Here is a 14,801-nt window from a genome sequence, read left to right as displayed (position 1 = left end):
GTTGTCAAGAAAGTGGGTTTTGTTATCACTTTTTTTCCTCTTTCTAGGATCATGCGTTTAATTTTTGACGCTTCTACCAAATCTCTTTGAATTCATTCCCTTTGGCTCTTTAGTTCTCTCCTTAAAGCCTTCCCTTCCTTGGAGATACCTCTTACTGTTCCTGATCTCACCTAGCAGAAAACTAGGTGATCTGATAAAATTGTGTTATAAAATATGCTAGTAGGCTGAGGCATTACTCCCTTCCAATTTTACCTACATCTTAATAAAAACCTGGATAGTAGGAGTTCCCATCGTGGCACAGTGTTTAACGAATCCAACTAGGAACCATGAGGTTGCGGGTTCCATCCCTGGCCTTGCTCAGTGGGTTAACGATCCGGCATTGCCATGAGCTGCAGTGTGGGTCGCAGACGCGGCTTGGATCCTGCGTTGCTGTGGCTCTGGCAAAGGCTGGTGGCTACAGCTCTGATTCGACCCCTAGCCTGGGAACCTCCATATGTTGCGGGAGCAGCTCAAGAAAAGGCAAAAAGACACACACACACAAAAGTAAATAAATAAAAACCTGGATGGTAAATGTTCATGAATCACATCTAGCTAGAGTGATTGAGAGAGAAAGAGTAAGAGTAATGTGTGAAAATTTCTAGAGTATTACTCTAGAGTATCCCTTGAGTAATTATGGATATAGAAATAGGATTTATACACACACACACACACACACATCCTATTTCCAATACTATGAAATCAGGGAGTTGCAGCTTTATTCCTGGGGACAATGAGTGGTCATCAGTGGTGTTTATGTGGGGAAGGGATGTTGTTAAATATATGCTTCAGAAAGGTTATTCTGGCTAGAGTGGGATAAAGGCTGAAGTGAGACTGGAGGAGAGGCTGATGTAGTTTGCATATTAAAAATGGTGGTGGCTGGATCCAGGGCATTGGCTTGAGGAATGTGGGGATACAGCAGAACAACTAAAAGACAGAAACAACTGGCTTTGGGTGTGGGAGTGGTTGTTCAGGGTAAAGGAAAGGGATACTCTAGAAAGAAGACATTTTCCTATGTTGAGTAGTGGGGAGTGGATGATGGAACACAAAAAAAGGACAGTACAATTGAAAGGCAGTGTATTTGAAGGTGGAAATGATGGATTCTATTTAGAACTTCCTATGTTTGAAGTACCAATAGGACAGGAAAGAAAATGGCATCTCAGTAGTTTTATCCCCAGACCAAGAAATGTTTCTTATGTCTGAATCAAAACTCATCTGATTTTACCTGTTTCCTCATCAACATTCAGTATTAACCTCAAGACATTACCTTCCTCCAACATTGTCTTTCTGAGGCAGTAATATTTAAACTGAAGGTTGAGGTGTGTGGCAGATCCCAGCTGTGAGAACTGTGTGTTCAAAGAGTCGTAAACAATGAAAACTCCAAATTTCCTACATAAAAGGGGTGTCAATCTCATTGGAAAATCAAAATAGATGAAAGAAGAGGCTAGTAACTTTCTTTTGAAACTGCATCTGCCTAGCAGCCCACTGTTGATGTTTATTTGAAGTGGGGTGCTCTTCAAATCTGGCTCTTTCTGCTTCCAGAGCCCATAATATCCCATCTAAACATATATTTTGATTCCTTCTAAATAGTAGTTCAGATTATTCTTTATCTTTTCCCCATACATTGTTTTTCTTTGTGATCACTTGTTACTAGTCTATATTGTACATTCATCTTTAAAATTTAGCGTATTTTATCTGTCTCCAGAATATAACCTCCCTGAAACCAAGGACTTGATTATTTTTGTTTATTGTCCTAATATATTGTGGTCAGATTTCTTTCATCTTTTCTGTCTGAATCAGTCATTTTCTTTACCTTTTACAGGGTCACTTAAAAATTACTGTTCTTATATAATTTGCATCTGTGTATAGTCACATTTCACTTGCAAGCCGAAGGGAAAAAGTAGACTATTATTTCACATTTTTCCTAAATAAAAGTAGCATTCAGTCACAAGGTAATTTTAAGACTAATTTTGTTTTGGATTTGAAAAGCTTTGCCAGAGTAAGTTTTGGTGTAAAAATGAGCCTTGATAAACTGATGCTCAGCATAAATATCTTTTCCTAATATCCTTAATTAATTTTAATGTGTTTTTGTAAGACATTTTATTATTTTGCTTTTAAGGTCGCAACAACTTGCTGAAGTTACAGATGAATGATCAGCACATAGTCATTTATGATAACTTAACCTTCTATGTTTATTAATATTAATATTTTATATTTCATTTTCTTGTAGCTTTCTTCTGACTAGAATTTAATATAGAGAGGTTTTATTCATGTGAATGTTAACTGCATTTGAATAAGCTGTGGGAGAATTACAATGTAATGCTGCTGGATACAGAATGATTCTTTTAGACAGCAAGACTAATAATTTTTAACAATATCTAAAAACATTGTAGGGAAAGCTTGAACCATGCTGGCACCAGGGACAGACAGGCATGAAAGATTAATGTAATCTTGCATATAATGATGCACATTCTTACACAAAAAATCCATCTGCAGTGTCATGTCAGTCAGCAGAAATCTTTGATGGGTGGATACAGCTGGGCTGTCTCTTCTGGCAGAGCTGCCCTAGAAAATGCTAAATGTGGCTGGGATGCTTGATGCCATCTGCAGTGTGCCAGTTTATCCTGTCTTCACTGGCATTTGCAATACTGCATAGGGCATCATGACTGTAGAGACAACGATAGGGAGTGACAGATTCATTTCCTCGGAGAATCTGGGCTCTGGTGGGCCTGTGTGCCACCCTCCTCCTTGGCGTTGGGTCTGTTATCATTGGTGTTGGCTGTGCTTCACGTTTTCACATCCAACTCCTCCTCTTTTTAGTCTAGCAGTTCCAGATACACATTCTTCTAGTATGTAAATCTTACACTAACCTTTCAGCTAATTTATTCATGTAAGGTTGCCAAAGCGATTTAACATTGACTATTTGATGCCAGCTAATATGCCTTATTTTCAAAATACTGCTGCTCCTAGGCTTCTGATTTAAAGGAAATGTGTCTTATTTAGGGAACACTAAACAGACAGGCACCAAGATAAATTATCTAACTGCTCTGTGCGGGATATCCCTAAATGACTTATGTACTTGAACGAATATATGACCCTCTTTTACATAAAGCTGTAAAACACATTGGGCAAGTAACACTTAATCCTCTTTCCCATGATTAAAAAATAAATATTCAAGAATAAATGTTGTTTTATGACCTGACCATATGTTTACCATATTATTTTGCCAAACCAAGTAAAGAGTGTCGATCATTGGTTTAAAACTTTCACCTTTCTCTCTCTCTTTTTTAAAAAAACAGTAACGGAATATGAAGGGCACGCTCTGTCACTGCTAAAAGAATGTGAACTACAGGGATTTGATGGGTAGGTTGTATTATTAATCTATATATGTCTTATAGCAATGTTATTTATAATAAGCAATGTTGTTCAATGCTTTCATTAGTTTTTAGCCACATATTTGGGACCTATAATTTTAAAATATTTCTGACGCATGAAATTAGGCTCTATTTCATTCATATCTGTGTAATAACAATTGATGATTATGATCATGTGGCCTGGTCATCTACCTCTCAGAATTGGGTGTAGGAAAGCAAAAGGAGGAATCTAAAAGCACTGGGAAATCAGTGTACCACGCTATACTTACCCATGTGCATATATTTATATGGATAGTCCTTAATTCTTAGCTTTAACCCTGTGAGTATCTAGAAAAGCATTGATGGAAGCTATTATACTGGTCATATGGCATAACTATACTATGACCTTCTTTTTGCATGTTTGTTGATGATATTAGTAGCTACCTGCTGGTTAATTTGGACATGATTGAAGATAAACATTTTAGGAAACAAATATATTATTTTCAGAAGGAATGAAAGATGCTAAGTTTACTTACCTTCTATGATTTATTTATTTATTTATTTATTGTCTTTTTGCCTTTTTCTAGGGCCACTCCCGAGGCATATAGAGGTTCCCAGGCTAGGGGTCGAATCGGAGCTGTAGCCGCCGGCCTACGCCAGAGCCACAGCAATACAGGATCCGAGCTATGTCTGCGACCTACACCACAGCTCACAGCAACGTTGGATCCTTAACCCACTGAGCAAGGCCAGGGATGGAACCTGCAACCTCATAGTTCCTAGTCAGATTTGTTAACCACTGAGCCATGACGGGAACTCCACCTTCTGTAATTTAGAGGCTCAGCGGAAACGAATCTGATTAGCATTCATGAGGACGCAGGTTCGATCCCTGGCCTTGCTCAGTGGGTTAAAGATCCAGCAATGTTGTGAACTGTGATGTAGATTGCAGACACAGTTTGGATCTGGCATTGCTGTGCCTGTGGTGTAGGCCAGCAATTTTAACTTCAATTCAACCCCTAGTCTGGGAACCTCCATATGCCTTGGGTATGGCCTTAAAATGACAGACAAACAAAACAAAACATTAGCAGGGTTGTTTTCCAGAAATGCATAATTGGGGGTGAGAAAAATATTGCTGGATGAAGAAGAAAGTTTAGTAAGTAAAACAATTTTTCAAAAGGGAATTTAATCGATGGGAGTAAATCTAGATGGCAATGTTACATAAATCTTAAGCATGAAGAAGATGAGGTAGGAGATTACTTCAGAGCTATATACTTAGAACTAGACAGATTGATTAATAGGCCACATTTAGGAAATCATCTTGCAAGTTTACAATTTAAGGAAAGTAATTGGGGGAATCATGCCTACCAGCTCCCTCTCTTAATATGCTGCATAGTCCTGAAACACAGTTTGTGAGTATATAGGAGTAGTTGCCTTGCAAATAAGTCTTTGTTTCAAAATGTGATTATATAAATAATAAAAACAGATATTGTGGATATTAGATCTGGTCTTGCTATCAGCATTACAAAGGGTTCTGACAAATGTGGTATCAATAAATAAGTTTCATTGGTCATTATTACAATACAGAGATCAAGAAGAACTTTGCAGAATGATGAAAGACTATTGCTTAAGTGCAGTTGAGTAATATTTTTCTCTTTACCTGAAATTACTTAATTCTTATTTACTCTACATGGCAGGTGTGGCACTACCAGATGTATAGATCCTTTAGTTACTACCTATATTTTTTTAACCAAATATTTCAGCCTAACCATTATGTGAATTGAGTTTCAGTGATTATACTATTTCAAAACTCTACAGCATGTTGATTTATTTAGGGCTTAAAATAATTTAAAATTTCTATTGAAAGTCATGTAATCTTTAAATAGCTCATTTATTAATTAATTTTTGAGCCCAGTCTTTTGAGTAGGAGCTGAAGTGGTGGTTGGGATAACTATCTTAATAAAAATGATAATTTTAAGTCACTCTACTTAGAATTACATAGAGAGGTATATAAGGAGTACAGTGGAAACATAGTTTCTCTAGGCACTTCCAAAGAACAATTCCCTAATAAGTAGAATTGTTAGAAGATGGAAGATGCTATATTCATGTGTTTCCGGTTTCCAAACTTGTTCAAAGAGCAGCCATAGGAGCACTTTTGAGAAATAGATACAAAAGACTCAAGGGTGAGAAAGGTAACCCCAGGATTCTATGGTATTTTGATCCAAGAGGAGTTCACTTTCTGAGCCTGAAGCATTTCTTGCCTTACTCTAACGGAGCTATTGATAGAAAGTGAGTTGAAATTACCAAAGGTTTTCAGAAACAGACCAGAAAGGTTAAGATCCAAGAGAAATTCTATGTGTATTATTCAGTGCAGCAACATGATTTAATAAATGTTTAAGAAATGTTATTTGCTAAGATTTTGGAGGTTTTTAAAAATTTTTTTTAAATGAGTTGTATATGTTTCTGTGAAGACACATTGTGATATATTCCTAACACCAGCAGGAACAGTGTCTCAACACTCATGACAGTGGGTGTGCAACTCCAGGATGTCCTAGCAAACACTCTTAGATCCACTGCTAATGCTTGCAGGCCCATCCATCTTCATACAGCCCCCTCTTTATACTGGGCATGAATAGGAAGTTTGTATCAGTCCATAGACTTGAAGCAGTAATAGTAAATGTGAAAATGGTTAAGCTAATCTGTAGCTCTTATGAGATTATATGTATACCATATTTTCCTCTTTTGTTTCACTGCATTTAAAATTTTTAATTTGTCAAATTACAGGGTTTTTTTTTTTTCTTAATTCCATCCTTAACTGGACACATAAAAATCTAGACATTTGGCTTAAACTGACATTTAATTACCACCATGATATCTGTATTACTAAGTCAGGTTTTTTAAAAAAGTACCTCTTTTCCAAAAAGAAAAATTTTAAGTAAAAAAATCCAATAGTATAAACATTTCAATAATTATACTGATTGATAAATATATAAACACCCATTAAAAATTTTTCTTATCACCTTTTTCTTTTTCAAAATTTATTTATCACTTTTTATAAAGATAAATAAGATATTGGACTTTAGTTGTACTTTTCTAGACAGAAAAGTTCTACTTGGGGTCATGGCAAGGAGGAGTTTATTATTCTGAAAATACAAGGTGTACCTCATACAAAGGTTTATGTCTTAAGATAACTCTTAAACATGGTTAAATTAACTCTTTGTAAAAAGTTGGTTTTTTTTGCCTTTTCTTGTAATGTCCAGATTCATGTGATGTTTGTATTAAGTGTATTCCCTATGTTGAGTAAGCATAATTTGAGATGAACTTAATAATACAGTTGTTGTTATCATAAATAAATATATTCCTTTCTAACTCATTTAATTCCACAGTGATTCTACTGGGAAACTGACTTCCAAAATCATAAAATTCTCATAAGGCTGTTTTCATTAGGTTTCATATTTAAGAAAGGAATATAATATTAAAAAATAGCAGTGTAGTTTTGAAAGCCAAATTGTCTTGTTTCAAAATCTCATTCCATAACTTAACTATAGTATGCCCTTGGAAAAAGTGCTTAATCTTTATAATGTCTTCGTTTCCTAATCTGTAAATTGGGGGTAAAAGCATCTATTGGGGACAGTTATTGTTTAAATAAGATAGTACATGCAGGATGCCAAAAACAGTGTCTGGTACATAGTAATTACTAAATCTTACTTTATTGTTATAATTATCATTTGTTAGAGTTTTGAAATATTTAACACAGAAGGTGTTGGGACAAAATTGAAAATTGTGGCAGGGCTTTTTCACAGAAAGGCCATTTCTACTAACTCAAGCAGTGAGTTAACATGTACACAATACTGTGACTAGGTCCAATTGTTGCCATACTATGTGGAAGAGGCACCTTCTTTGTGCCAAGTTGGATGCTGCACTTTATGTGCTCCTTTTATGGGCCACACACACCTTAGCAGGTAGACAGTAACTGGGAGTTACAATTAAGTTCGTAGAACGTTTGGAAATCTGCTCATAGATCTGGTCTTGGAAATCATACAGATAAGAAAATTGACAGAACACTGTAAACCAGCTATAATGGAAAAAAATAAAAATCATAAAAAAAAGAGATTCAAACCAAACTTTGGCTTCCCTATTTGTAAAGATGATGCTAATGCCTACTTTACAAAATTCTGAGAATTTGATAGAAAAGAGCCAATGTATTATCTGATACGAAGTTGGCTCTCAGTAGATAGAATCACTTTTCTCTGAAACAGTGGTCACACTCCTGTCCCCTGGAATCAGTTTAGATGTAAAATAATAACCCTAGGCCCAAATGACTTGGGTCACACCTCATATCCTGAAGTCTTTCTAATCACGATGACCTGGAACACTTAGGCTATGTGTCGCCATAGTGCTGAACCTCCACCAGGTGCTGGGGCTGGATGGAAGGCTGAGGGCAAGGTAGAGGGAGTTGATGGAAAAAGTATTCCCAGCCTCTGGATGCACCAACTTCTTTAGCTTCCTTAACTTAGGGAGCTAGTTACCACTGCTGATTATGGCCCATAGGCTGTTTTGTTTGGTATGTAGAGCTTTTAAATATATTGAACACTAGTATTTATAAATTAGGAAATTCACCCCACCTCAGGATCTGTGGCTTGCCTCTAAAAATCAGAAGTTGTGGTCTTGTAAGCCTGCCTGCTAGGTGCTGCTGGAGCTGCATCTCTCCTGCACTGAGCAGACTCTTCCACCCCAGCTGGGCCTTGAAGGCCTTGGGTTGTGACACCTGCTCTCAGTAACACAAGATCTTTTCCTTGTGGGTAAATGGATGTAGTTTGATACTTAAGGTTGTTTTGCATCTTTTACATACAGATGATTATGACAAAACTTCTCATATCTTACACGACTTTCATAGATTCCCATCCCCACCACTCCTACCTATTGTGAGGTGTTAAAAAGAATATTAGCAGGAGTTCCCATTTTGGCTCAGTAGTAACGAACTCAACTAGTATCCATGAGGATTTGGGTTCAATCCTCATCCTCACTGAGTGGGTTAAGGATCTGACATTGCCATGAGCTTGATGTAGGTCACAGATGTGGCTCAGATCCTGAGTGGCTGTGGCATAGGCTGGCAGCTGTAGCTCCTATCTGACTCTGACTGTGGGTTCAGCCCTAAAAAAGCAAAACATATATATATATATATTTGCAGTACTGACTAGGGTCAGAGGGTAGTAACACTCATTTTAAAAGTGCCATATTACAGTAATGTACAGGAGATGAAAGCCAGTTCATGTTTTCTTTTTCTTTTTTTGTCTTTTGTTTAGGGCCACCCCCATGGCATATGCAGGGTCCCAGGCTAGGGGTCTAATGAGAGCTGTAGCCGCCGATCTATGCCACAGACACAGCAACACCAGATCTGAGCTGCATCTGTGACCTACACCACAGCTCATGGCAACGCCAGATCCTTGACCCGCTGAGCGAAGCCAGGCATGGACCCCGAAACCTCATGGTTCCTAGCCAGATTTGTTTCTGCTGCGCCACAATGGGAACTACCCAGCTCAGGTTCTCAATTACCATTCATATACTAATGATAATTAGCAGATCCTTAAATTAAAGCTTCATATTTGACATGAATTTTATTGCTATCTGTCTTTTCAGAGCTATATTGAAAATTAGCAGGATTTTTTATGACTTTTGCTTGTGTTAGTTAAAGTAATTGCCATCACTAGTATTAACATAAACAAAATGAGAAGAATATGCTTTGGGATATTAACAGAGCAAAATTCAGGTCAGATGTAAATTACCATGTTTAAGTGTCTTCCCGCCTCTTAACCCATACTACAAATATTTTGTCTATGGGCTTTCATCTAGGTATGATGTTTGTGAAGTAAACTTTATCAGTGCAGTGCTAATGTCTTCTCATCCACTGACACATTTTAAAATGTTCGAAGGTGTGCATGAGGAAATACACAAAATATAGATGATGAATATTGTGGAGTATAAATTTTACAAATGATTACCAGTTATTTTGATGTTTTATGTTCTTTTACTTAGTTTCTTCTTTTCTAGTGTTGTCTGTGTTGGGGGAGATGGATTTGCCAGTGAAGTGGCCCATGCTTTGCTTCTTAGAGCCCAGAAGAACTCCCGGGTGGAGACAGACCTCATCCTGACTCCCGTGCGGGCACAGCTTCCACTTGGTGTGATACCAGCAGGCAAGGGAGGGGCCGTGGATCTGCTAACTGGGACTTCTCCCGCATCTTTCCTTGTATTACCTCCTTACCTAGATAGTGTCACACAGCATTAAAGACACATACTTTTAGTCTGAAAGACCCATCCTTGGCATCTCCACTAGCAACTGCGAGACTTTGGCCAAGTTATTTGATTTCTTTGAGCCTTGTTTTTCTAATCTATGAAAGAGAGCTAACATGCATGATATTCATGTCATGACAAGGGTATTACAGTATTAAATCAGACAGTTTGTGTGTAGGGTTTAATACATAGTAAAGCAGGCAATCGATGGAACCACTTTTTCTCTCTTCCCATATAAAGATCCAATGACCACACAGTCCCAGATAGGAAATTTCAAAACCAGGCCCCTCTAGTGAAGCTGCTTATAATTTCATGTGAAGTAAGATGTGGTACCTCAACTCCCCTAATTGAAGTATAAACAGATAATCTCCAGAATGCCAAAAGGATTCGTTCTGACTGCTGTATCCCTTGCAGCTAGAACAGAATGTGACACAGTGAATACTCAATAAAGTGAATGTGATGAAGACATTATAGACTAAGTATCACTTGAATTGGACCTAGAAATAGGTTGGTTTCGCAAAAAAAAAAAAAAAAAAGAAATAGGTTGGATCTGGCCTGAAAGATGGGAATTTGAGTTAATTTCTTGGCTGCAAAAATAGTAAATGGCAAGGCAAAATCCAGGAATGTTGAGGGATAGAAAACAGCCATTCATTGGGTGGTATTGGGTCAGAATAGGAGCTCCTGGATGCCATGGAAAGGGCTCTGAATGTAGTAGGTAAAGATTTGGAGCTTCAGAGTAGGGGGGGAAGACCACTGGGAGCCTGTTCTAGGAGGATTCCTGACTAGGGGAAGGGAGTAAAAGAAGGTCAGGGCCAGAGAGAGCAGTTCAGAAACACTGGGATACAAAAACGATGAAAGCGTTTTTTTCAGGTTTGTTATAAGAGTTGTTCCTCCCGAATTATTATTGAAACAAACAGTAGTGAGGGAAAGTGATTAAGTGATTATTTCTTTTGTCTCTCTCTCTCTTTTTTAATTTTTAGCTGCACTCACAGCATGTGGAAGTTCCCAGGCCAGGGATTATAACCCAAGCCACTGCAGTCAGATTCCTTCTTCTTCTTTTTTAAATTTTTTTTCTTTTTAGGGCCGCACCCATGACATATGGAAGTTCCCAGACTAGGGGTCAAGTCGGAGCTAAAGCTGCCAGCTTACACCACAGCCACATCAACACCAGATCCGAGCCATGTCTGCAACCTATGCCAAAGCTCACAGCAACCTGGATTTTCAACCCACTGAGCAAGGCCAGGGACCAAACCTGAGTTCTCATGGTTACTGGTCAGGTTTGTTACCACTGAGCCACAACAGGAACTCCCTGCAGTTGGATTCTTAACCCCATGCACCACAGTGGGAACTCCTTTTCATTTTAATACATCATATATTATCTCTACAAGAAAATCAGAAATAATTACAGCTGACCCTTGAAACCTCAGGGGTTAATCCACCTATAGTTTGCAATTGCCCCTTCTTTCCTCTGCATCTTCAAATTCAACCAGCCGGGGACTGGAAAGTACTATAGTATTTACCACTGAAAAATATCTACCTCCAAGTGGATCCTCTTAGTTAAAATCCATGTTGTTCAAGGGTCAACTGTATTCTTTTCTGTAAAAATAGAAAACAATGCACATGGTCGAAAATATAAATGTTCTATCCATTTGATAACCATCATTTAGTATGGAATTCAGTATATTTAGTATTGTTAATTGACAAAGAGCAAAGGATACACCAATGCCCTTTTAGGGTAAAAAAGTCTTTCATAAAAACAAGAATTTAAAAGGAGAGGGATAATTCAGATATATCCTGATAGTTGTAAAATCTATTGAGAAAAATCTGTGAGAAAACCCTTCAGGTCAAAGAGAACAAAATGTATCAACTCAAGAAGATGCATTTGAGGGTCACACTGACTTTTCCATGTCATTTTAGTAGTGCTGTCTATAGTGGTGGAGCTCTCCTCGCATTTTCCTCCATGCAAAGTGGATGTGCATAGGTCATTCTTCTCCTCCTTGGTACTTACACTCCTGAGGTCATTCATTAACTGATGTGCATCAAAACTGGAAAGATAGGTGTCCCTACAGGTGTGCACTTGACAGCAAATGAATACTAGCTTGAAAACTGGTGATCATTCTTACCTTTTAATATGTAACTCAGATTATCTAGAGAAATGGTATTGCATTTTATTATCATTATACTTTTAAAGCATATCTCTGATTTTGAAAGCATTTTCTAGATACAGTGCATATGTAGAAATGCTATTTGAATACATTTTGTTTAGAAGATACAGCCTATTGCCAAAACTTCAGCGGTTGTATAGGAGCTCCAGCTTATGGATTCTGTCTAGTAGTAAGAGGAAGTCCTGTGCAGAATGTATTTAATATGAGGGCTCTAGGTCTGGTCAGTGCTTTGGCAGAGAATGGAAATAAGGGCTAGGCAGGAAGTTTCTAAGCTGAATGCAAAAGACAGTCTGCCTTTGAAGCCATTTGCCTCCTGGAGAGAGACACCCAGGGGGAGACTGTTTAGTAAATTACTCCACTGAGCCAACAGACTAAGCTGCTGAATTATGGTTAGACTCAGATGGATCAGATGTGGGGAAGCCTGTGTTTGAACTGTTGGCCATTAGCAATGGTGTTTGTTGCTATGGGAACTGGTGCTAAGGAACTATACAGAGATTCCGATTAAAGGGATGAGGGGAGGATAGAGAAAAAAGCCAGAGAGGACATAAAAATAAAAAAGCAATCCAGTTGTTGTAAAACAAGCCTCTGTCCCCATACTGATGACAGAGAGCCATATATTCCTATAGAATTCACATAAATAAATTCATTTTCCAATTAATTTGAGGAGAATAAAATATTGCCAAGGGACTGTTAATTTCTGATATTTCAGGCAAAGAACCAAAGTGTAGGTGCAGTTTTCATGAGAATTTTAGATATGCTTGACTAGGAAGTCATTACATCACATTTATCTGTTTGAATGTAGGAGACATTAATGGCCTTATGAATATTCATGATGTCTGGTTAATTAAGTTAATTGTTCTGTAGAAGTGCTTCTACTTCCAAGGACAATTTTTTTTTTCTCTTTTTCTTTTTGCCTCTGTAGTTTCTGCCTGGTTTTTCCACCAGTCATGCTTTACATGAGCTGCTACTTCTGTCCTTACTCATGGGAGTAAGGACATTTTAGCAGGTTTGGGGAGGTGGTGCTGAGCAAAGTTGCTGGTTGTGTTAAGAAAACTAACTTTTCAGGCTAATTAAGATGTTTACCTTGAGGTAGAACATTTATAGCTTTTGTGAGAATGCTAAAATTATATCGTTTTTATTTATGTGAGCAGCATGTTCTTCTGGCATGTAGATATCTTTTTGGATGGCTCACATTTGGTTTTAGGAACTTGTACTCTTTTAGATTATTCAGACAAAAATATGGAGCAATCTATAGTTTTATAATTTTGCCTCTACTTTTCTTCATGAATTTGCCTTTTTAATTTAGAGTGTAAAAAATGTTCTTAGGGATTAAGGTACATGTTAAACAGAGTAGAAGATGACTAAAATGGTTTTCTGACTTCTGGTCAGGCCTATCCTCACTGCCAAGTGCAATGGAATTAAAAGTTGCAAAGCCTGAGAAGACATAAAAATAAAAAAAAGCAATTTATAGCATTCTAAAATGATTGTTGCTTGGGGATACTTAGCATCATTCTAACTCACAGGAAGTAAATGGTCTTTATTTTCTTGAGTCATGACATGTGTCATTCTCTATTGCACCTGACAACATTACATTATGTTTTTTAATAGTCTTTCTAGAGCAATGCTTTTATGGATACTCCTAATTAACCATGGTAATGGAGGGAATGTGTTTCATGGAATACTGTAATCCATAGATAATCCTAAATATCTCACTCTAATTATGTGGCCTCCTCCAAAACCTCTACCATAAATCTGATTGGAAGCAAAATAGATTGGTTTGTTTTTGCTTACCCTCCATAACAGGTTAATTAGCAATTAGATGGCCAAAGGGCAGCCTGTAGAGGGTCAAAGGATAATTGGAAAGGCCTTTATAATTGACTGCTTGTAAAGATCCACGGAGGAACAGTTTCTGGACCACTTGTTCTCAGACTTTAGGACACAGGCAAACCACCTGGAGAACTTTCTAAGACATGGGCTCCCAGGCCCCATTCCCAGACATGCCTCTTCCATGGGATGGAGGCGAAACCCAGAAATTTGCCCCTTTAACATGATCCCAGGTGCTGATCCTTGAACCATAGGTTCTGGAGGATGCCTTTCCATACACATAACTGAGAATCTTACAAAATGTGGACTATGGCTTGTTAGGTCTGGAGTGGGGCCTGAGATTCAAACTGTAATAAACACTGAGGTGTGGCCACTGCTGCTGGACAATGAAGCTTCTGAGTAAGAAGGGTCAGAACATAAACTACCATTTGAAGAATCAGTTAAAACCAGTTGACCAGATAGGTTCATGTGGACATTTCTTTGCATGGGTATCACTAGAGGTCTGGAAATCATTCATGCTTAGATAAGTATCTCATGATGATTATTGTTTTAATGTCTTTCCTGAAAATAGCCAGGTTCCCTTAGCTTCTCTCACTGAGCAACCCAAGCACACATCAGTTCAAAGGGATACAAATGGAAGGGATTATGTATGCCCACACAGGGAAGTTCCTAATTAGCAAATCCAGGAGACTAGCCTTTGCCTTGACAGTTCTAGAATACAATACATCCAGGCTTGCCCAGCTCTTAGCAGTTTCTGGACTTAAATCAAGAAAAATTGTAGCTTAATTTTAAATTCTTTTTAACTCCGGGGAAGGGCAGGGGCTAGCTGGTATTTTCCCCTTCAAAAGCAGGCCTTTACCCCAAGATCTCAGCCACACACAAATGTTATGGGAGCCTGATGTGAGAGCTCTCTCTCTCTCTCTCTGTATGCTGCTGAGGAAAATCCATGTGGATCTTAAATTATTCCAGTGATTGTAGAAATCAGAAATACTATGGCCAATATCATGGAATTAAATGTTTTCTTCATATAGGATTCCATTTTTCAATACCCATTGGGTTGAGAGCTTTAAAATGTACTCAAAGAGTGTTTTTTGTACTTTTTTCTTAGTTATTATTTGGCTTTTTAAAAATTTATGTA

The 14,801-nt window shown here is 37.8% G+C and overlaps 1 protein-coding gene across 6 annotated transcripts in view; it reads left to right on the top strand.

Annotated features, from left to right (window-relative positions):
- Positions 1-14,801, top strand: part of CERKL (ceramide kinase like) — a 133,874-nt gene that overhangs the window by 103,220 nt on the left and 15,853 nt on the right. For 3 of the 6 annotated variants that reach the window (XR_014829867.1, XM_085000023.1, XM_021075443.2), the window contains 2 exons: positions 3,336-3,399; positions 9,435-9,577. Coding sequence is in view for 4 of the 6 variants with exons in the window: in XM_085000023.1 (XP_084856149.1) it covers positions 3,336-3,399; positions 9,435-9,577 (207 nt within the window). In the remaining 2 variants the exon portion in view is untranslated. Of the gene's footprint in view, positions 1-3,335; positions 3,400-9,419; positions 9,578-14,801 lie in introns of all 6 variants that reach the window. The other 3 variants (XR_014829866.1, XM_021075444.2, XM_021075442.2) reach the window with 1 other exon arrangement.

The sequence above is a fragment of the Sus scrofa genome, chromosome 15, assembly GCF_054392235.1.
Source record: "Sus scrofa isolate SSC_HxYL_T2T_F1_AM1 chromosome 15, Sscrofa_HxYL_maternal_Yorkshire_Landrace_v2.0, whole genome shotgun sequence".
NCBI classification, from domain to species: domain Eukaryota; kingdom Metazoa; phylum Chordata; class Mammalia; order Artiodactyla; family Suidae; genus Sus; species Sus scrofa.
Note: the sequence above shows the minus strand (reverse complement) of the source record. Positions and strands in the feature narration are given on the sequence as shown.